This window comes from Schistocerca cancellata, chromosome 2, assembly GCF_023864275.1.
Source record: "Schistocerca cancellata isolate TAMUIC-IGC-003103 chromosome 2, iqSchCanc2.1, whole genome shotgun sequence".
Classification (NCBI taxonomy): domain Eukaryota; kingdom Metazoa; phylum Arthropoda; class Insecta; order Orthoptera; family Acrididae; genus Schistocerca; species Schistocerca cancellata.
The window spans coordinates 612961070-612983085 of record NC_064627.1 but is presented as its reverse complement, the minus strand read 5'-3'; the positions used below and the strand labels follow the sequence as shown (position 1 = coordinate 612983085).

The 22016-nt window shown below is 42.8% G+C and overlaps 1 protein-coding gene across 1 annotated transcript; it reads left to right on the top strand.

The window, feature by feature from the left end:
• Positions 1-5377: 5377 nt before the first annotated feature.
• On the top strand, positions 5378-21126 carry LOC126147358 (uncharacterized). The gene is made up of 3 exons (XM_049915689.1): positions 5378-5451; positions 11093-11266; positions 20560-21126. The coding sequence occupies exons 1-3, from the start codon at positions 5424-5426 to the stop codon at positions 20658-20660; spliced, it is 303 nt and encodes a 100-aa protein (XP_049771646.1). The 5' UTR covers positions 5378-5423; the 3' UTR covers positions 20661-21126.
• The last annotated feature ends 890 nt before the right edge of the window (positions 21127-22016 follow it).

The window sequence follows — 22016 nt, the reverse complement described above, 5'->3', positions numbered from 1 at the left end:
TTAATTTTAGAAATGTAAACGGGAACACGTAACTCCTTAATAGTACCTCGATCTTTGAATTACGTAGTCGTAAGTCAGGTGTGAAATTGCTTGCAGTTGTATGTATCTAAGTAATTAATCACTAAAGTGCCGCAACATTCTATGAATTAAATGTTGCTTTTTGGGGCAATACACAATGTTTTAACCGATGGAGTGATAAATTTTACATACACTCCATACACTGTTGTACGGTACATTGTCTGGAAGAAGATTACATCTAAAAACACTATTCATATTAGTCCGCATGCTCGAATCCTGCCTCGGGCATGGATGTGTGTGATGTCCTTAGGTTAGTTAGGGTTAAGTAGTTCTAACTTCTAGGGGACTGATGACCTCACATGTTAAGTCCCATACTGCTGAGAGCCATTTGAACCATTTGAACCATATTAGGCGTAATCAGCATAACGTGTCAGCGCCAAATTATGAATGACAATACCAGTATATCTAAACAATTGCAAGGTACATCCATCACCACGATTCTCGCCTATCAGGGAAGATGAACATACCTTCGTCAACAACAGAAGCATCAGCATGATACATAGTGGAAGAGTGAACAATATGACCGTACTTGATTTCTAAAATAATGTTACGAACGAACGTTTGTGCCTATTAGAAAACTACCTACATAAAAATGAAAGTTCCTTTTCATAAGGTATCACGCAGTGACAATGCTTTTGCGGTGGAAGGAAAAATGTGACACTTTAAAGTCTCAGTATTCCCTGTCGTATGTGGATGTGCACAATCAACAAAATGTGCGTCTAACTTTCTTTAGAACATAATAAATTTTACACCTAGACAATTTTAGTGTTTGAGATTTCTTTACTTTGCTGTTTCCCATGTAATATACACTACATGATCAAAAGTATCCGGTCACCCCCAAAAACATACGTTTTCATATTAGGTGCATTGTGCTGCCGGGTACTACATATCAGCGACCTAGTAGTCATTATACATCGTGAGAGAGCAGACTGGGACGCTCCGAGGAACTCAGGAACTTCGAACGTGGTCATGTGATTGGGTATCACTTGTATCATCTGTCTGTACGGGATATTTCCACACTCCTAAATATCCCTAGCTCCACTGCTTCGGTTGTGATAGTGAAGTGGAAACGTGAAAGGACACGTAAAACACAATAGCGTACTGGCTGACCTCGTCCATTGACTAACAGAGACCGCCGAGAGTTGAAGAGGGTCGTAATGTGTAATAGGCACTCATCTATCCAGACCATCACACAGGAATTCCATACTGCATCAGGATCCACGGCAAGTACTATGTCAGTTAGGGGGGAGGCGAGAAAACTTGGATTTCATAATCGAGTGGCTGCTCATAAGCCACACATCTCGCCAGTAAATGCCAAACGACGCACTCGCTTGGTGTAAGAGGCGTAAACATTGGACGATTGAACAGTGGAAAAACATTGTGTCGAGTTACGAATCACGGTACACAACGTGGATATCCGATGGCATGGTGTGGGTATGGCAAGTTCCCGGTGAACGACATCTGCCAGCGTGTGTAGTGCCAACAGTAAAATTCGGAGGCGGTGGTGTTATGGTGTCGTCGCATTTTTCATGGTGTAGAGGGGGGGGGGGTGGAGAGGTGTGGGGGTTGCGCCCCTTGTTGTTTTGCGTGGCACTATCACAACACAGGCCTACACTGATGTTTTAAGCACCTTCTTGCTTTCCACCGTTGAAGAGCAATTCGGGGATGGTGATTGCATCTTTCAACACGATAGAGCACCTGTTCATAATGCACGGCCTGTAGCGGAGTGGTTACACGACGATAACATCCTTGTAATGGAGTGGTCTGCACTGAGTCCTGACCTGAATCCTATAGAAAATCGTTGGTATGTTCTGGAATGCCGACTTCGTGCCAGGGCTCACCGACCGACATCGATACCCGTTCTCAGTGCAGCACTCCGTGAAGAATGCGCTGCCATTCCCCAACACACCTTCCAGCACCTGATTGAACGTATGCCTGCAAGAGTGGAAGATGTCACCAAGGCTAAGGGTGGGCCAACACCATACTGAATTCCAGAATTACTGATGGAGGGTGCCTCGAACTTGTAAGTCGTTTTCTAAAGGAATTTACTGATGAGGTCGTAAAGTATTTGGCACAAAGATTTAAAGTGAAGTATAAAACAGGTGTCAGTGCGGCGGCGCAGTGCGATTCTGCTGCGTAAAAAGTTCCAGTCACTTTGTAGTGAATCTCTTCTCATACGTACGCATCCTTGAAGTTTCTGAAATGCAGTTCTCAAATGGAAAAACCTGTATAAAAGAAAACAGCTGTATACCTTGTAACCCTAAGTCGCACTAAAAATTGCTTTGTCAGTGGAAGGAATAGTTGAATGAAACTATATATGGGCGTAAAATTTCACTCTATTGCGCTATGCTTGCATACATCAGTTACTGCCGAACCTTACTCTAAGCTGTACAAAGCCTGAAAAGTCCACACGCACACATCATTCATAACCAAATCCTATTTATGGTAATTACTAGTTACACTACATAGAAAGTTTACGAAAAGATGGTTTCTTTTAGAAATGTTAGCTCAAACGTTGCTGTAATTAGTCTCACATTAAAAAAATGCACACCTTCGCGAGTAAGCAACACGTCACGTAGAGTTTAGTTATTTCAAAAGACACCAGAATTCTGAATTTCTCACCGAGCGTTAAATCGAACTCTCTTCCACACTTTAGACAGTTTCTCAAACATCTTGGTACCGAAATATCTCAATATTAATAATTTTCATCGGAGCGTCTATCAATAAATCTGATTACTGTGAGATACAAGCCCCTACTCTCCTTGAGCGCAAAAAAAAAAAAAAAAAAAAAAAAATGGTTTCTAGTTCCTAAGGCGTGGGACTATGCTAATCTCTGATTGGGAGAGAAACATTACAGATAATCGGAAAGCAGCTTCAAGCCCGCTCAATCCCGCGCATACATACAGAACCAATGAAAACTTTTCACGCAATCAGTATAGTAAAATAACATAAACAAATTTCTAAAACCCACAAATATAAAATTAACTCCCTCAACGAAAGATCTGTACCTATATCATTTCCCTAGTATCATGAGCTGACGAAACTAGAATGAGATTTTCACTGTGCAGCGGAGTGTGCGCTGATATGAAACATCCTGGAGATTAAAACTGTGTGCCAGACCGAGACTCGAACTCGGGACCTTTGCCTTTCGCGGGCAAGTGCTCTACCAACTGAGCTACCCAAGCATGACTCACGCCCCGACCTCACAGCTTTACTTCTGCCCGTACCTCGCCTCCTACCTTCCAACCTTTACAGAAGCTCTCCTGCAAACCTTGCAGAACTAGCGCTCCTGAAAGAAAGGATATTGCGGAGACATGGCTTAGCCACAGCCTGGGGGAAGTTTCCAGAATGAGATTTTCACTCTGCAGCGGAGTGTGCGCTGATATGAAACTTCCTGGAGATTAAAACTGTGTGCCGGACCGAGACTCGAACTCGGAACCTTTGCCTTTCGCGGGCAACTGCTCTACCAACTGAGCTACCCAAGCATGACTCACGCCCCGTCCTCACAGCTTTACTTCTGCCAGTACCTCGCCTCCTACCTTCCAACCTTTACAGAAACTCTCCTGCGATCCTTGCAGAACTAGCACTCCTGAAATAAAGGATATTGCGGAGACATGGCTTAGCCACAGCCTGGGGGAAGTTTGCAGAATGAGATTTTCACTCTGCAGCGGAGTGTGCGCTGATATGAAACTTCCTGGCAGATTAAAACTGTGTGCCGGACCGAGACTCGAACTCGGGACCTTTGCGCTTCGCGGACAAGTGCTCTACCAACTGAGCTACCCAAGCACGACTCACGCCCCGTCCTCACAGCTTTACTTCTGCCCGTACCTCGCCTCCTACCTTCCAACCTTTACAGAAGCTCTCCTGCAAACCTTGCAGAACTAGCGCTCCGGAAAGAAGGGATATTGCGGAGACATGGCTTAGCCACAGCCTGGGGGATGTTTCCAGAATGAGATTTTCACTCTGCAGCGGAGTGTGCGCTGATATGAAACTTCCTGGCAGATTAAAACTGTGTGCCGGACCGAGACTCGAACTCGTGACCTTTCGCGCACAAGTGCTCTACCAAATGAGCTACCCAAGCACGACTCAGGCCCCGTCGTCACAGCTTTACTTCTGTCAGTACCTCGCCTCCTACCTTCCAACCTTTACAGAAGCTCTCCTGCGATCCTTGCAGAACTAGCACTCCTGAAAGAAAGGATATTGCGGAGACATGGCTTAGACACAGCCTGAGGGAAGTTCGCAGAATGAGATTTTCACTCTGCAGCGGAGTGTGCGCTGATATGAAACCTCCTGGCAGATTAAAACTGTGTGCCGGACCGAGATTCAAACTCGGGACCTTTGCCTTTCGCGGACGAGTGCTCTATCAACTGAGCTACCCAAGCACGACTCACGCCACGTCCTCACAGCTTTACTTCTGCCCGTACCTCGCCTCCTACCTTCCAACCTTTACAGAAGCTCTCCTGCAAACCTTGCAGAACTAGCGCTCCTGAAAGAAAGGATATTGCGGAGACATGGCTTAGCCACAGCCTGGGGGATGTTTCCAGAATGAGATTTTCACTCTGCAGCGGAGTGTGCGCTGATATGAAACTTCCTGGCAGATTAAAACTGTGTGCCGGACCGAGACTCGAACTCGGGACCTTTGCATTTCGCGGACAAGTGCTCTACCAACTGAGCTACCCACGCACGACTTACGCCCCGTCCTCACAGCTTTACTTCTGCCAGTACCTCGCCTCCTACCTTTCAAACTTTACAGAAGCTCACGGGGCGTGTGTCGTGCTTGGGTAGCTGTGAGTTTTCCACATTTGTATTATTTACTAAAGATTCAACCTCTTCAGCATATTTCTTCCTGTTGAGGCGTAAAGTCCTACTTTTGCCTATTGAAATCGTAAGAGCAATGAGCAATGTAAGCAAAGCATGCAAGAATCAGCATAGCCATACCACTTAGGCGTACAAAGTTGGGAGTCTATGCTCTGCAGAACTTAACGATAGAGACCCGCTAGTAGTAATGTCGGCATATGGAAATCTGAATCCGTTCCCTGTGCCCTTAGCAACATTAGATACAATTACACGGCAGCCATAGATACGGTCGTTATTACAGTCCGAAGAGAACACGTACCACAAACAGTTATCAGCTGATAACAGAGACTGAGTGTAACGCAACGATTATGCAAGCAGCTGATGTGATATTATAGCACACTTTGGCCCATGCCACCACGATAACCCTGTCGATTGTAGATCCACAGTGCGAAGTCAATCTCAGCACTTTTTCCAAATATATGTAGTGCTCAATAGGAGTTATGATTAGCTGTCGTGATTTGCTGTTGTTACACTTGTGGGCTAACGTTATGAAGGTCTCTTTGACCCTCGTCACAGGTAAATATTCAGCAAAAGTTGACATGTTCAATGACGAAGCTGCAAAGCAATGTGAGTAGCGAAATGAAGAGCGGTGTGTGCACGATGATTAGTTCACAACTGTAAGATGTTACGCTACCAAGGAAATCACATGAAGCTATGAGTTACTTTGTACCACTTTTAGATGTCACAGAAGCTACACGAGACGACGAGGATTAGCTTTCCTCATTAAGATTTTGTGTCGTCTTTTTGAAGATTTCTCTGTCAAAAACGACCTGGAGACGACCACGTACCAGAAACGAAATGCTGTGCTGCACTTGGAGTAAGATATTCGCACAGAACTGGCTGATTGTAAGTGCTTTAATGAATGCTGATGGTAACGTACAGTCTTACTGAGTCTGGATGTCCGAAGTTCACGAACGCTAGAGTCAGGCTTGGTAAGCAGGTGTTCCTGTGGTTCCGATGGAAACCAAATCGTGAAGTCACGCATTATACCATAAAGTTCGCTGGTTCTTACCCAACTGCACACTGTGGCTGATTACGCTCGGAGCCAACGAAACAGTTTTTGGAGCTGTGTTGTTGGTTACTGGTTGTGATTCCTGTGGTAGCTTTCGCTACAATACACTTGCTCTTCCACTTCAGCTGGGGACCACCGACTGCGTCTCACTGAACTAACGGGGACTATGATTTGTTTTGCGGAATATTGCATGACGCATTAGTAACATTTTCGTGAAGTTGGAGATCTATAGGTAATAGCTATGCACTGTGATGTTGGCTATCTTCGCGACGCGACGGACCTGTTAGTTATACCTTCAGACTTTAGTGAAGTGGTGAACTAAGGTATATAACGAAACAAATAGTAATCTTTAGTAACTCGCCGGCATAGGTAATTCACGCTTAAATTATTCTTATTTTGGAACAAAGTATCGTAGTTTTGCAGCCGTAATGTATTTTGCAGTTTGTATATGCCTGTACTTTTTGTAATTTAGATGCACATGCCAATAGTAAATGATAGATCTGTATCATAAAGATGTTAGTTAAGGAGACCCAGTAGTGTAAAAGTTAACCATTTAGAGTTTGTATAAAAATTAATCAATTAGAGACCAGAAGCATATTTCGCACCTTACAAGGAGAAACGTCAAGTCTTCTATAATTATCATTACTATTTCCTAAACAACACTGACGTATGTTACAGAGAAAGATAAAAGCTACAATGAGATACTGAATAATGATATGCGATTATGTAGTCATAACAAAGGAGTAATTCTAGTAATGTGTGCGAGCACATTAGGATTTTCAGTATGTAATTAATTACATGACCTCAAATAGGAAATTTACATGCCTTTAGAGAAAATGTAAAACAAACCCTTCTGTTTCGTATATCTTTGTTTCTTTAACAACTGCCAGTGTGCAAAAGATTCGGAGCGTTTAAGAGAGAGACTAGTAATTGCTTTGGAGCATAAATTATCTCTCTGAACTTCACTGGCTTAAAATCAGTGAAAGTTTTATCTCCATTCTGTCTTTGAAACTTTAAAGAATAATAACAGTGACGAAACCGGTAAAAATATGTCGTATGGGACTTATGGACAGGTCTTGTTCCTACATCACCAACTTATGATCTGCTCCATATCTTGTAGTAATTGATTAGCTATAATTCACTAGATATCTGACATACAGTTAGGTTAGTTTATCTGTTAGTGCTCAGTTCACGCTTTCTAATATGCCAAAGTGCAATTTACTATGAAACAAATGAACTCCGCTATGAAAATCCAGATTCCGTAAAGCAGATGATGATGTACGTTTTGACACAGCCTGTCCTTCTAGCAGACAGATAGTAGTCTATGAAGTCTGCAGTATAATACCACGGATGGTTTCGGACAGTTAGCGGCATTTCATGCGTAAGCACTGAGAAACTCACCCGTAGCTTATATAATCTGATTATACTGAGTATAGTACTCTGCATGAATATACATAATTTTGTACGCTTACTTGATAACTATTTGTTAGGTGAGCCTACTAATTTTCCGGGATCAGTTTATGTATCACAGCGGGTGTGTAACGTAATCGTTGCACGCGTGAATTACGCAGGCAGCTGAAAATGTAATACAGGCTAGCATTGTAAGGTCTCAGCCACCTATATTGCCGGAAATTATATCTGTCTCGAGCTCTCGTTAGAGAGAAGTAATTGTTAGAAACGACAATTCTGAGAGTAGACTCATCAATTACCAACTGTATAGTTAACAGGTCGTGCTGAATGGCATAGTACACTTGTTTTGGTACCACATCGATTCGCGACAGTAATCAGTTCCGAAATACCGAAACGAGGATGAGTACTTCAGAGTACAGAACATGAGGCGAGAACCGACCTGAAATGGGTATTGTGATATTGCACAGTGTTCGAGATACTGCACTCCCATTATAAAAGAACAGGGTTTACATTGCCACTGCACTATCGACGTTTGGGTGTACTTATTCCCTCTCACGGTTCAAAAGACCACCGTCGATTTCTTGTCGCTACAATGTCCACGTCAAACTCATACTTCATCCCTAAACACCTTGTGGGTGACGGAATATATAACGCGAGCTATTTTAACGGTTTTGTTGCCTTAGACATGTATATATTAATGCAAATAGTGAGACGTCACAGGACCATTAAGTTAACAAAATGACACATACGTTTGCACTTTTCCTGCACGTTTGTGTGAGAATACACAGATTGTCCTGGTTAAACATTTAGTAGTAAAGAATGTAATTACTCGAGACGTAAATGAGATATTTATTGTCGATTTGCTCCTACAGGTATCGTAACTCAAAAAGTTTTCTGTGCTTACTTGCGGCAGCTGGTACCGCGTGCGCCTGTATGTAACTGCTTTGTTCACGTAAACGCGCAATAGCCACGTGGATTTCATGGCAGAAAGTTTTGCATGCGCTTTCTCTGGCGGAAAGGGCCACAATTTCCTCATGACGTTATCCACTAACAAGATGGCGAACCACGTAAGTTTGCGAACACTGTGAAGGATTTGTTGGGTAATGATCTCCCAGATCGCTCTGGATTGCCGCACTGGAAGCCCGGTTACTATGCCATTTGCTTTCCTTCTGCTCGGGTTTATCAAGAATCAAGTATACTAGACACCAGATAATGATCTACCAGATCCGCGTCATAGCATTCGTGAAGCTACCACAAATGTTACGCCTGCAGTGCTGCAAAACTCTTGGAAAGAAGTGGAATGCAGATTAAAGGTCTGTTACGCCACGAACGTGGGCATGTCGAGATGTAGTAAGTGTGTGAAAGATTATTTTGAGTTTCCAAGCGTATAGAAACGTACTGTACCTAAATATCTCAGTTACTTCTCAACGTATTACGTATTTATGTTGACCCCAGACACCCTGTATTAAAATTTAGTATAATTACAACAATTATTATTACTTCATAGGAAGGTGGAAGGACTATATAGAGGATCTATACAAGGGCGATGTACTTGAGGACAATATTATGGAAATGGAAGAGGATGTAGATGAAGATTAAATGGGAGATACGATACTGCGAGAAGAGTTTGACAGAGCACTGAAAGACCTGCTGCGAAACAAGGCTCCGGCAGTAGGCAACGTTCCATTAAAACTACTGACGGCCTTGGGAGAGCCAGTCCTGACAAAACTCTACCATCTGGTGAGCAAGATGTATGAGACAGGCGAAATACCCTCAAACTTCAAGAAGAATGTAATAATTCCAATCCCAAAGAGAGCAGGTGTTGACAGATATGAAAAGTACCGAACTATCGATTTAATAAGTCACAGCTGCAAAGTACTAACGCCAATTCTTAACAGACGAATGGAAAAACTGGTAGAAGCAGACCTTGGGGAAGATCAGTTTGGATTCCGTAGAAATATTGGAACACGTGAGGCAATACTGACCTTACGACTCACTTTAGAAGAAAGATTACGGAAAGGCAAACCTATGTTCCTAGCATTTGTAGATTTAGAGAAAGCTTTTGACAATGTTGACTGGAATTCTCTCTCTCAAATTCTGAAGGTGGCAGGGGCCAAATACAGGGAGCGAAAGGCTATTTACAATTTGTACAGAAATCAGATGGCCGTTATAAGAGTCGAGGGACATGAAAGGGAAGCAGTGGTTGGGAAGGGAGTGAGACAGGGTTGTAGCCTCTCCCCGACGTTATTCAATCTGTATATTGAGCAAGCAGTGAAGGAAAGAAAAGAAAAATTTGGAATAGGTATTAAAATATACGGAGAAGAAAAAAAAAACTTTGAGGTTCGCGGGTGACATTGTAATTCTGTCAGAGACAGCGAAGGACTTGGAAGAGCAGTTGAACGGAATGGACAGTGTCTTGATAGGAGGATATAAGATGAACATCAACAAAAGCAAAACGAGGATAATGGGAAGTAGTCAAATTAAGTCGGGTGATATTGAGGGAATTAGATTAGGAAATGAGACACTTAAAGTAGTAAAGGAGTTTTGCTATTTGGGGAGCAAAATAGCTGATGATGGTCGACGTAGAGAGGATATAAAATGTATACTTGCAATGGCAAGGAACGAGTTTCTGAAGGAGAGAAATTTTTTAACGTCGAGTATAGATATAAGTGTCTGGAAGCCGTTTCTGAAAGTATTTGTGTGAAGTGTAGCCATGTATGGAAGTGAAACATGGACGATAAATAGTTTATACAAGAAGAGAATAGAAGCTTTCGAAATGTGGTGCTTAAGAAGGATGCTTAAGATTAGACGGGTAGGTCACATAACTAATGAGGAAGTACTGAATAGGATTGGGGAGAAGAGGAGTTTGTGACACAACTTGACTAGAAGCAGGGATCGGCAGGTAGGACATGTTGGTTGGTTGGTTTTGAGGAAGGAGACCAGACAGCGAGGCATCGGTCTCATCGGATTAGGGAAGGACGGGGAAAGAAGTCGGCCGTGCCCTTTTAAAGGAACCATCCCGGCATTTGCCTGGAGTGATTTAGGGAAATCACGGAAAACCTATATCAGGATGGCCGGACGCGGGATTGAACCGTCGTCCTCCCGAATGCGAGTCCAGTGTCTAACCACTGCGCCACCTCGCTCGGTGTAGGACATGTTCTGAGGCGTCAAGGGATCACCAATTTAGCATTGGAAGGCAGCGTGGAGGGTAAAAATCGTAGAGGGAGACCAAGAGATGAATACACTAAGCAGATTCAGAAGGATGTAGGTTGCAGTAGGTACTGGTAGGTGAAGAAGCTTGCACAGGATAGAGTAGCATGGAGAGCTGCATCAAACCTGTCTCAGAACCGAAGACCACAACAACAACAAGGGCCAATCAAGATAACGTTAAGGCTTATTGCTATCTTTTACTTCCAAAAGAGCCTCATTTAGTGTGCACGCATCCATTTGCGTTCCTGTTACTATGGGTATCTCGTTGTCAGGATGTGCATTTCGATTTATATTGTTTGGGCATTACAGCTGTTGCAGAGAAGTCTTTGCCTAAGACACCTTCGAGCTAGATTCTTAATGTTTGGAGGCCTCTTTTGATGCCTACGGAGCAGTGAAAGAGAAATCATTAACCTTTTTAAAGTGTATACTTTATGTCAGAAAGTTAGAAGCTAACGGCATATTTCACGTAAGGATTTGTGTGCATATGTGCCGCACCAACGCCGTTACATTGTGTTCTGTATGCAGCGCTTGCCCTGCTGGCGACTACGTGTCATTCACGACCCAGTGACGAGGAGTACTGCCCAGAGAGCTGCCCCCCGCTGATTCTTCACGTCTGCAGGCAGCACGTGTTTAGCCGCAAGTACTACAAGTTCAGCCACCCGTGTCGTTTGAGGCAGTGCGAGTGCAAGAATGACACACGTAAGTACATAACAAAGAATGTAAAAAATTATAGTATGGTATTCAGCAGACGCGCGGGATTAGCAGAGCGGTCTGGGCGCTGCAGTCATGGACTGTGCGGCTGGTCTCGGCGGAGGTTCGAGTCCTCCCTCGGGCCTGGGTGTGTGTGTTTGTCGTTAGGATAATTTAGGTTAAGTAGTGTGTAAGCTTAGCGACTGATGACGTTAGCAGCTAAGTCCCATAAAATTTCACACACATTTGCAAATTTATTTTGTTTTGTATTCAGCATACGTAAAAGGAGTTCGAGAAACAGGTAATAATGGTACACACACATCAAGGCGTAAAGCCACCTCTGACATTAAAAGAAACCCCATAATTCTGTTCGGCATAAATATATGACAGTTCTGAAAGGAGATAAATGAACTTTTGTTCCATGTATTGTAAGGAAAAAGCCCGCATCTCGTGGTCGTGCGGTAGCGTTCTCGCTTCCCACGCCCGGGTTCCCGGGTTCGATTCCCGGCGGGGTCAGGGATTTTCTCTGCCTCGTGATGGCTGGGTGTTGTGTGCTGTCCTTAGGTTAGTTAGGTTTAAGTAGTTCTAAGTTCTAGGGGACTTATGACCACAGCAGTTGACTCCCATAGTGCTCAGAGCCATTTTTATTGTAAGGAAACAGCTCCAATTTCTTCAAAGGATCTGAAAAGGAGTAAGTACCCTTTAATTTCTAGTAACAACGACCGCCACGGTTGAATATCCATTTTCGGCGACGGAACGTTCTGGAAAAACTCACGTTTGGTGTTCGTCACACCCACCATGAACACTTATATCCGCGTAAGAATGTTCCTCATCAACGTTTAAAAAGCTATTGGCGAATCTGAACAAAACCTTTTACTGGAAATCAGCTCACAACACCCACTCGTTACCCTGTGGTTCAATCCGATGGTCAGGTCGTTAAAGAACATCACTTAAACTTGCACATCTGATTTGTTACAAACAAATTGACGCTGGTAATTATAATAAACGATTTCTACACTTTAATAACGACTAAAACAGATTTTACAAACGATTCGTCACTTAGATATTAGTTAGCACGCAATTTTTCAGTTTATAACCGCTGTTTAAGAAAGAATGTGTTGTACACATTCTGTTTTCTATAGTAGATCATAACTGTTTGCATCTTTCGATCTGTTTACGTTCCGTTTCCAGCGGTCACCTTTTGTACATATCTGTTCAGTATAAACTCGATAGCAGACGTTAACTGTTTTTGTTGATGTCGTGATGTGTTTATGCGTCCGCTGTTGGAGAGAAGCATGGGAGGTTGCAACAGTTTTGTAGGTCGTCAGTATACTAAAGAAGATAGGTCGAGACTGGCGGTTTCGCGATGTCTGCAGTGCATAGGATAATAAGGAGAGAGGAAGGGACACATTCTTAGATCATCCCATTAACAGGATAAAATATGGAGGTGTGACTGAGTTATGTAGAATGTGATGGAGGAACGACATTATTAGGCACACCTTGTCGACTCGAAACACATAGGCTAAGGAAAACATGAATTTTATTTTATGTTCTGTATTTGACGGGAGAGGTGTACGACTTGGCCGTCTACGCAGTAGTTAGCACGGATGCAACGTGTAGGGAATAGGTAGGTGTGGCACCAGCTATAGCTGGTTTCACTGGGTGATGTTGGCTTTGAGGTTTAAATGTGAGGCCAAGACGAGGCCTGAGAATGCGTTTTGTAAGGTTTTAGGAAGAGTGGTACCTCTTTTCCACTTGCCCTGTTGATAAATTGTGTTACGGTTGTTACTGTCAGGGATAGAAATGGTTTCGTGGTAGATGATTGGAGGACTTCTTTTTTCAGCCTCCGTTCGGTCAAGAAATTAAAACTAGCGAAAATCCAGTGAAGCTTTCCACAGATGTGTTGTGCAGTGTCTCTACTATGCCTGCGTATCGCTCCACCCCACACACAGTGAACACACAAAATTGGCGAGATGGGTAGTGCCCCTCGCCAAGCGGCCGGTGCCTGTTGAGGTGTTCCGCATGATTTGATGCATCCCACATAACGTAACTGTCATAGGTTTCCTCCTTCATGAAAATTTCCGCCTGAAAACTGCGTGGGAATAGAAAAAACTTCTGCAGCGTTATCGATGGGAAGTGTTTGATAACCCATCATACAGCACTGACGTTGCTCCCATTGATTTTCGTCTCTTCACTCACATAAACCGCTGGTTATGATAACATAATTTGGGCACAGAGACTGTGGGGCGGCGAGTGAGTTGTAAAAATATATATTGCTGCTGTGTATCTGCTTGCAATTCAAAATGTTTGAATCAGTTTCAGGCTTTTAAAATGTTGTTAATGCTGTCTTTCGCCGTTCTCAACACTGGCTCTCTATTTACCTTTTAGCACCCAGAAAGTGATTTAATAAAACGTGGAGCCTGTAAAGAGAGTTCCTAGTGCCCACTTCATCTGAGAATACCATTATAGCTGCAGCTTATAGCTCTGAGGAATTAGGAGATTGTTCGGGATTTCTAATCAAAACGATTTTCCAAAATAGTTGAGTATATTCTGAAATTCACTGATAACAAACACAAGTATCCCTACAACCTAACCAACAGAGCAGTTCAGAGTCTAATGAGCTGATGCAACTATAAATGTCCGAATTAAATGTTAAAAGAATGCTCGCCAAGATTTGATGAGAATATTTCATCAAACGCCACGCTATAATAATTGGTAGAATGTCTGTCCCGCGACGGCACGTGAAAATACGACAATACGCAAACTGAAGCTAGATAATGCAAATCATCTCAGAATTAATCCTTTACTTGAAATGCTTTCACGGTTCCGCGTATCTCTAATAACTTAATACGGCACCCGAGGCTGTTTGTAGCAGTGCTTCCGAGCGAAGCGACTCCCGACACAGCTGACGTGCTATTCAGCGTCTGGAGAGAGCTGGGGCCTTGCTTCCTCTTGTTTTTTTTTTTTTTTTTTTTCCTTTATTGAATTTCAATTCCCCCCAAAGGGGGCGGGCTGGCAGCAGCTTAGGACGCCGCTCTGCAGCCTACAGATTTTCGGACAAAGAGCAGGAGAAATAATAATAAAAAACAGGCGATAAAATCGGGGACTTAGTGAGTAACAAGGTGAAAAGAAAATGGGGAAATTAAAACAAACAACACAGGGATGACGAAGCGAATAAAAATACATACGGAGCAGACAGGGAAACAATAGACAATTAAAAAAAACACGGCGACAGTCTGGATTCTGTTCGCAAAGTATTTTTTTTTTTTTTTTTTCTTGCTTCCTCGCGCAGCGCTCTTATATATATATAGCCGCGGTGCGGACGACTAAGAGAACGCCTGTTCAAATCGGCTCTCCCGACTAGCCGCTGGGCTAATAACGCACCACTTCAAGTTACATAATAATTTATAGCTTCTTTTGCTGATGGCCGATGAAGCTCTTAATTTCAACGTGCATTCAGCACGCAGGTAAGTATTGATAATAAAATTTTGACGTGGCTAAGTTAACTATTTTGGGCGAGAGAATTAATTAAATTACGCTGCACGCAGCAGATGAGCTCTGAACTGACCCTTTTGAGATCCGCTATCGCTATAATTTTATAGGTATTCAAAAGAAACTTTTCACATCTTCACAGTCATAGCGGACCTCCAACCTATTTAAATCTAAACATCCTAGCCTTATGTATTAGCCTACTTAATCTATCTTGCTTCCTTCAGTTTTGAGACGAAAACCAGAAAATCATGAATTTCCACTAAAGTCTTAATCTGTGAAATCCAAAGTACTGTTTTTATTAAATCATTATGAAAGATGAATCTAAATATAAATTTTGAAGTCTCTAGCTCTTTTCTGTTGCGCCAATGATTTTTTCAGAAAAACGTCCAGATTTCAAAAATGGCTGACGTTATCGAACTGATACTTAACACACATTAATTTAGTATTATTCCTCACATGATAGAAAAGTTTTAAGTCATTTGCTTGATGTTTAAGGTATTGCGCAACATTTATGACGTCAGAGCTAGTTACAGCAGACTGGCTGGCACACAATGGAAACTGATGTGAATTTACTACAGCGTGAGTAGGCTGCTTCCCTACAAGACCAAGCTGCAGACCAGCGTTGGAAATTGTGGAAATCACGGTGGTTTCCGTCTGTTATGAGAGTACTGGAAAGCTGGTACTACGAATAATTCGAAGCAGGAGTGACAACTACGTAGAGCCTAGCTGGAAGGTGAACCCATAGGTTACAAATAAAACAGTTTTGAAATTCGATGTGGTTTCAATAAGGAGACCGATGAGAGATAAAAAAATAAAAAAAAAAACATAGCTCCCGTTCTATGAAATTGTGTTGTGACCTGGTGTAATGTTTGACTTCCTGGCCAGTTCTTACGTTATGTCTTCTGCTATTATAGGTCCATTTAGTCCTATTTGTTCAGTGCTGTGTAAGTACTGAGAGTTCCATGTGATTCTAGGCGCTATAGTCTGGAACCACACGACCGTTGTGGTCGCAGGTTCGAATCCTGCCTCGGGCATGGATGTGTGTGATGTCCTTAGGTTAGTTAGTTTTAAGTAGTTCTAAGTTCAATGGGACTGATGACCTCAGAAGTTAAGTCCCATAGTGCTCAGAACCATTTGAAATTCCATGTGAGAGATGGAATATCTGTCTTTCTGCTTGGATACATACTATTTGATTAAAGGTAACTGGACAAGTGCTAGAGAATATGCCTGAATGCTGGAGCCACTATTTGTGTCTCTTTCTTCCTCAAGAGCCGAACCAAATAAGGTAGCGATGTTGGACTCTGAGGTCTGAAACGAAGGTGACGTGTTATCTCTTCCTAAATGTGTTCTATTCAGCTCAGGTGGAATGTCTGGGAAGACTAGCTCATTTCAAAGATGGTATCGTCCACAAGCAATTGCAGCACAGATACTGCTTTGTGATACAGTGCATTGCCATTCCGAAACAGTTATCGTCTCCAACTGTTGGTTTACTGTTCGCAGTACACAATATTGTAAAAAATGCTCAAGTTCAATAATGGGACCTCACTATAAACATTATTTTGTCATTCTGATACAATCATGGTCTCCGAAATTTTAGTCTACTCTGTACAGTAGTGTAAAAACTTTTAATATCATTGTGCATTTTACGTTTTCTGAAGTGAAATAAAGGGATCACACTGTAAACTCCTCTATCATAACACCCCACCCCTTCTATATTTCGTTTTGGCACTACACTTCATGGCAGGTAACGTTCTCCAGACATTCACAAATCCAAATCCGTCCGATTGGCACAGGGTATAGCGTGATTCATGACTCCAGGTCATTCGTTTTCAGTCATTCACAGCTCAGTGACGACCCCCTTTAAACCACTTACAGCGTTGCTTAGCACTAGCTACAGAATGTGTGGCTTATGAGGAGCTCAGAATTGTTAAATATTTCGTAGCCACTTGCTGACAAATTACCTTTTGGATTCTTTACCGGGTTCTTCGGCTGACGTTTGTTTGACGATTTCCTTGACGTTTCGCCAGCACGAGTAGCTTACATTATAAAAGCTTCATTCTCCATTGCTGGTGGCGTTGCTCGAGCTTCGTACCCTACTTTGTTTTCAACATGCGCACAGACATTGTGCTAACAGGACTGTTGGTAGCCCTCTGGATTCATTTCAGGCGATATTTTCTGCTTCCTCACACAATTCTTGATGGCCCTTTTCCGGTAGCACATTATATCTGCCTGGTCTTGGTTTATCTGCGGTTGTTCCTCGTGTTTCCAGTTCACAATCACATCACCAACAGTCGATCTGGATAGCTGTAGGAGGATTGAAAGATCCCTGGAGTTATCACTCCGGCTACGTCCCGCGACTAGTCCATGTACAATACTCCACATCTTCATTTAAACTGGCCGGTCCGTCTCTGGTGACATCTAGCGGTCAATTTCGATTTACGTAATTGTGTCCGATTACTTTTGATCAGACAGAGTACGTCGAGATCCACGGGGTTATCAAATTCGAGGTCACGTGAGACAGAGCATTTGCCTTTCAGGTATAATGCAATGTGAGGTTGAGGGGTACTGGAGAGTAGGGTATGATATGGAATTGGAGAGGTGGGTTCACTTTGTGAAAGGTTTTGAGTTTATCAGTGTTTCGTTCTCTTTAGTGCGCGTATATTCCACTCCCGACATACTTTTGCTTCTAAGTAATTATTAGTTCGTTGTTAGAGCAGTCCGTGTAGTGGGAGGGTGGAATGCTCTCTACACAGAAGGAGAAAGAGGGAGAGAGAGGAAGTGAGAGGGCTAGAGCATGTGTAACACGGGTATATTAGATGGGTCAAGTGGGAATAGGTTTGGTCATTGTATGTGTAATGCTCTTTTGTAGGAAGTAAGTCTTACTCTGTTTGTCCGCATAATGATGGTCGTTATAGTTCTGGCTTTCGAAATTAATACTGATTAGGGCTCTGTAGGATACCATTCTGCGTAGGACTGACGTGCCGTAAGTCTTGCTGAGTAGTTGGACGGATAACGGGCGTCGTTGGGTCTGTGGTAGCAGATCTGCAGAAGGACGGGTAGGTGATTATTCACACTTGGACGTTGAATTTATGCTGTAGTTCACCTGTGTTGTGAGGAGCCAATGATGAAGTCACTGATAGTAACCGTGTCAGGATGGATGTGGGTAGGTAGCCATTTATGGTGTCAACTGTTGTTTACCTTAATACAGTTACATACATTAATCGCCCTTAGAATTGCTACACCACGAAGATTACGTGCTACAGACGCGAAAATTAACCGACAGGAAGAAGATGCTCTGATATGCAAATGATTAGCTTTTCAGAGCATTCACAGAAAGTTTTCTCCGGTGGCGACTCCTGCAACTTGCTGACATGAGGAAAGTTTCCCACCGATTTCTCATACACAAACAGTTGAAAGGCGTTGCCTGCTAAAACGTTGTTGTGATGCCTCGTGTAAGGAGGAGAAATTCGTACTATCACGTTTCCGACTTTGATAAAGATCGGATTGTAGCCTATCGCAATTGCGGTTTGTCGTATCGCGACATTGCTGCTCGCGTTGGTCGAGATTCAATGACTGTTAGCAGAATACGGAATCGGTGGGTTCAGGAGGGTAGTACGAAACGCCGTGCTGGATCCCAACGGCCTCGCAACACTAGCAGTCCAGATAACAGGCATCTTATCCACATGAGTGTAACGGATCGTGCAGCCACGTCTCGATCCCTTAGTCAACAGATAGGGACGTTCGCAAGACAAGAACCATCTGCACGAACAGTTCGACGACGTTTGCAGCAGCATGGACTATCAGCTCGGAGACCATGGCTGCGGTTACCCTTGACGCTGCATCACAGACAGGAGCGCCTGCGATGGTGTACTCAACAACGAACCTGGGTGCACGAATGGCAAAACGTCATTTTCGCGGATGAATCCAGGTTCTGTTTACAGCATCATGATGGTCGCATCCGTGATTGGTGACATCGCGGTGAACGCACATTGAAAGCGTGTATTCCTCTTCGCCATACCCGGCGTGATGGTAGGGGATGCTACTGGTTACACGTCTCTGTCACCTCTTGTTCGCATTGACGGCGCTTTCAACAGTGGACGTTACATTTCAGATGTGTTACGCCCCGTGTCTCTACCCTTCATTCGATCCCTGCGAAAACCTACATTTCAGCAGGATAATGCACGACCGTGTGTTGCAGGTCCTGTACGGGGCTTTGTGGATACATAAAATGTTCGACTGCTGCCCTGGCCAGCCCATTCTTCAGATCTCTCCCCAACTGAAAACGTCCGGTGAATGGTGGCCGAGGAACTGGGTCGTCACATTACGCCAATCACTACTCTTGATGAACTGTGGTATCGTGTTGAAGCTGCATGGGCAGCTGTACCTGTACACGCCATCCAAACTCTGTTTGACTCAATGCCCAGTCCTATCAAGGTCGATAATACGGCCAGAGGTGGTTGTTTTGAGTACTGATTGTGCACCCAAATTGCGTGAAAATGTAAACACATGTCAGTTCTAGTATAATATATTTGTCCAATGAATACCTGTTTATCATCTGCATTTCTTCTTGGTGTAGCAATTTTAATGGCCAGTAGTGTATGTAGTTTATTAATAGGTACTGTCATAGACTTTCGATACGTTCAACAGATGTAAGGCCCTAGTAAGTGGAAAGAACCACCCTGACAAATTTAGGTGAATCAGTTCAAAACTAGAATGAGTGTAGCAAATTGTATGAGCCACAACTAATTAAAATTTTAGAGACAGCACGTACAAATATGACCAGCAGTGTCGTTTCTTGAGGACTTTCAGAAACAACATACAACTTCCATGACCACAAAGACACCGTTAATAACGTGTTGAATGGGGAAGCCATGCCTATTAAATCGGACGAACACCAGGTGCAACATTCTATCAGTTCCAACAAAATGAGGTGAATGAGAACACCCAAATGGCGCAACGGAGATTTTAAGCTCAACGTACTGGGGATATTCAGCAAAAGCTCTATTCCATAAAGCAGCAGACGCGTTGAGGAATTTTCAGCAATTCTTCGTAAAATGACAGACGTTAGTAGCCTGCACCTTTGCTTGAAATGTTGCTCCTGGAACCGATGGGACATGTACTTCAATGACGGGGCTCACGCTTTGATTGAGGAAGCATCTATGTCGGCCGTCGCCTCAGCAGAGTCAAGCAAAGGAAACCTAAAAACTTGGATGGCCAGGCGGAATATTGAAATAAAGCCCCCTAAAATGGGGCCAAGTGTATTATCTGAATCATCTTGCACGTTCGTTCATCGTTTTAAGTGTGTTCGTCACTGTGTTGCAACAGCTAATGCTGATCTTTGGTGGATTCGCAAAAGAAAAAAAGAAAAAAACTGACACAGAGGCAGAATACATAGGAACATATCCATGATTTCTCTGATTACATGCCGGAACAGTTACAGAATCTTACTGCAGCGGTTGCTCTGAATATAAGATATCATTTGCAGGGCATTTCAAGATATTTGCATCAAACATGTAGGGACGGTAAATCGCGACCCGTGGAACGACTTTTGCGAGAGACTAAATGTTAGCTGACGGTTGATACAAATACTTTTAAATAACCTGTGCATTTGGGTGACATTAATCTTTCGTGTGTTTCCATGTACACAATCTGTTTATGCCACAGAAAGTTGTTGATGTTCTAGTTGTACAAACTCTAGCATAATTATTTCTTAGAGCCAATTGTATGGTAGCTGGCTACATATTGTACTTACTGGCATTGTTACTCAGCATCAGTCATTGAAAATGGCACTCTTATTCTTCTTGTTTTAGCTTTCTATTCGGTGGACCTTCACCACTGCAACGGCCTTTCGCTAGACTACTGTCCACCACGCAACGACTGGGACACAGTGAGCTCCGAGAGCTCCGAGTGACACAAGAAGAGAACAATAAGCCAACAATCGACTGTCTACTGCCTTTTCGTTTCACAGACAATGTCTCGACTAACTAAGCGGACTTGTATAGTTAATTTCTAAGAAAAGTTAGTAAAATGTTAAGTACACTTGACTGAAATCTCACTGTTCTCAGTCTTTATTCTTTATAGAACAAATATTTACAAGAGTGGAGGATAATTCACTCTCTGAGGTACAGCATTCAGAATTAGCATACATGTTGAATGACCGTGCCATCCGACGAAGAGTGTGTTCGACTCTAAGACTTGAGATGACAGCAGATGTCTTATGTATATGATTTGTCTGTCACAACAAATGCAAAAATAGCTCTCGTCTGAATGGACTGATAATTTTATATCTTCATGAGACTTTTATTTAGTAATATAAAACTATTTCAAATCTTAAAGTGAAGTCAGTGAAATAAGGTATGATGTAAATGGCAATTACTGCAAAGGGAAATATAGTGTCAATTATCTATTTACTTGTCAGAACCAAAATGTTTAGCTCATAAAAGGTAGTGACCAATCTGAGAGAGGAATAACTTATTTTGGAGCCAAGCCATACGTCGGAACATCATCTTCTACATTCAGAATAGCATTTAATAATACTTGGTGCCGGCCCCTGTGGCCAAGCGGTTCTAGGTGCTTCAGTCCGGAACCGCGCTGCTGCTGCCTCGTGCATGGATGTGTGTGATGTCCTTAGGTTAGTTAGGTTTAAGTAGTTCTAAGTCTAGGGGACTGATGACCTCAGATGTTAAGTCACATAGTTCTTAGAACCATTTAAACCATTTGAATGCTTGGTAAACAGACGTTAATTACCTCTTAAAATTCAGAAGTCACTTTGTGGCTGTCTAATTACGTGATGAATATATTCATATATAATTCATCAGGAGCTTCATTACTACGAGGTGTTAAATATTCATCATGCGTCTTTTTCTATGTCTTTGCTTCATGGTTGACGACAGATAATTTTACTTCGTTTAACAGATACAGCTTTATACCTCTTCAGAAGGGAAATGAACTAGGATACGTAGAGCAGGGACTACGACTGACAGTAATCGATCCCGTTCGCTGTCCATAATAATCTGTAAATCGCTGCTGAGAGACACAAAACTTATAGATCGCGTTCAAAAGCGAGTAAATAAAATTTTTCTCTGTATCACTAAACTTGGTATTCACCAATAAGTCTTTAGCCTTTTTTCGTGCGGGGCAAAAGTGCCTTACCAGGCTCCAGCGTGTGGAAACAATTTATAATATTGATTTAGTTTATGTCTTCTCCATACAATTCAATATACTCAAATCCAGAGCATTTGTGTATTAGAAGCCTTACACATTAGAA

Excerpts from the sequence above, each read along its gene's own strand:
- LOC126147358 (XM_049915689.1), top strand. The coding sequence starts at position 5,424 with ATGAAGGTCTCTTTGACCCTCGTCACAG. Across the intron at positions 5,452-11,092 it reads CTCTTTGACCCTCGTCACAG|CGCTTGCCCTGCTGGCGACT; the intron begins GTAAATATTCAG and ends TTCTGTATGCAG. Across the intron at positions 11,267-20,559 it reads CGAGTGCAAGAATGACACAC|CTTTCTATTCGGTGGACCTT; the intron begins GTAAGTACATAA and ends TTCTTGTTTTAG.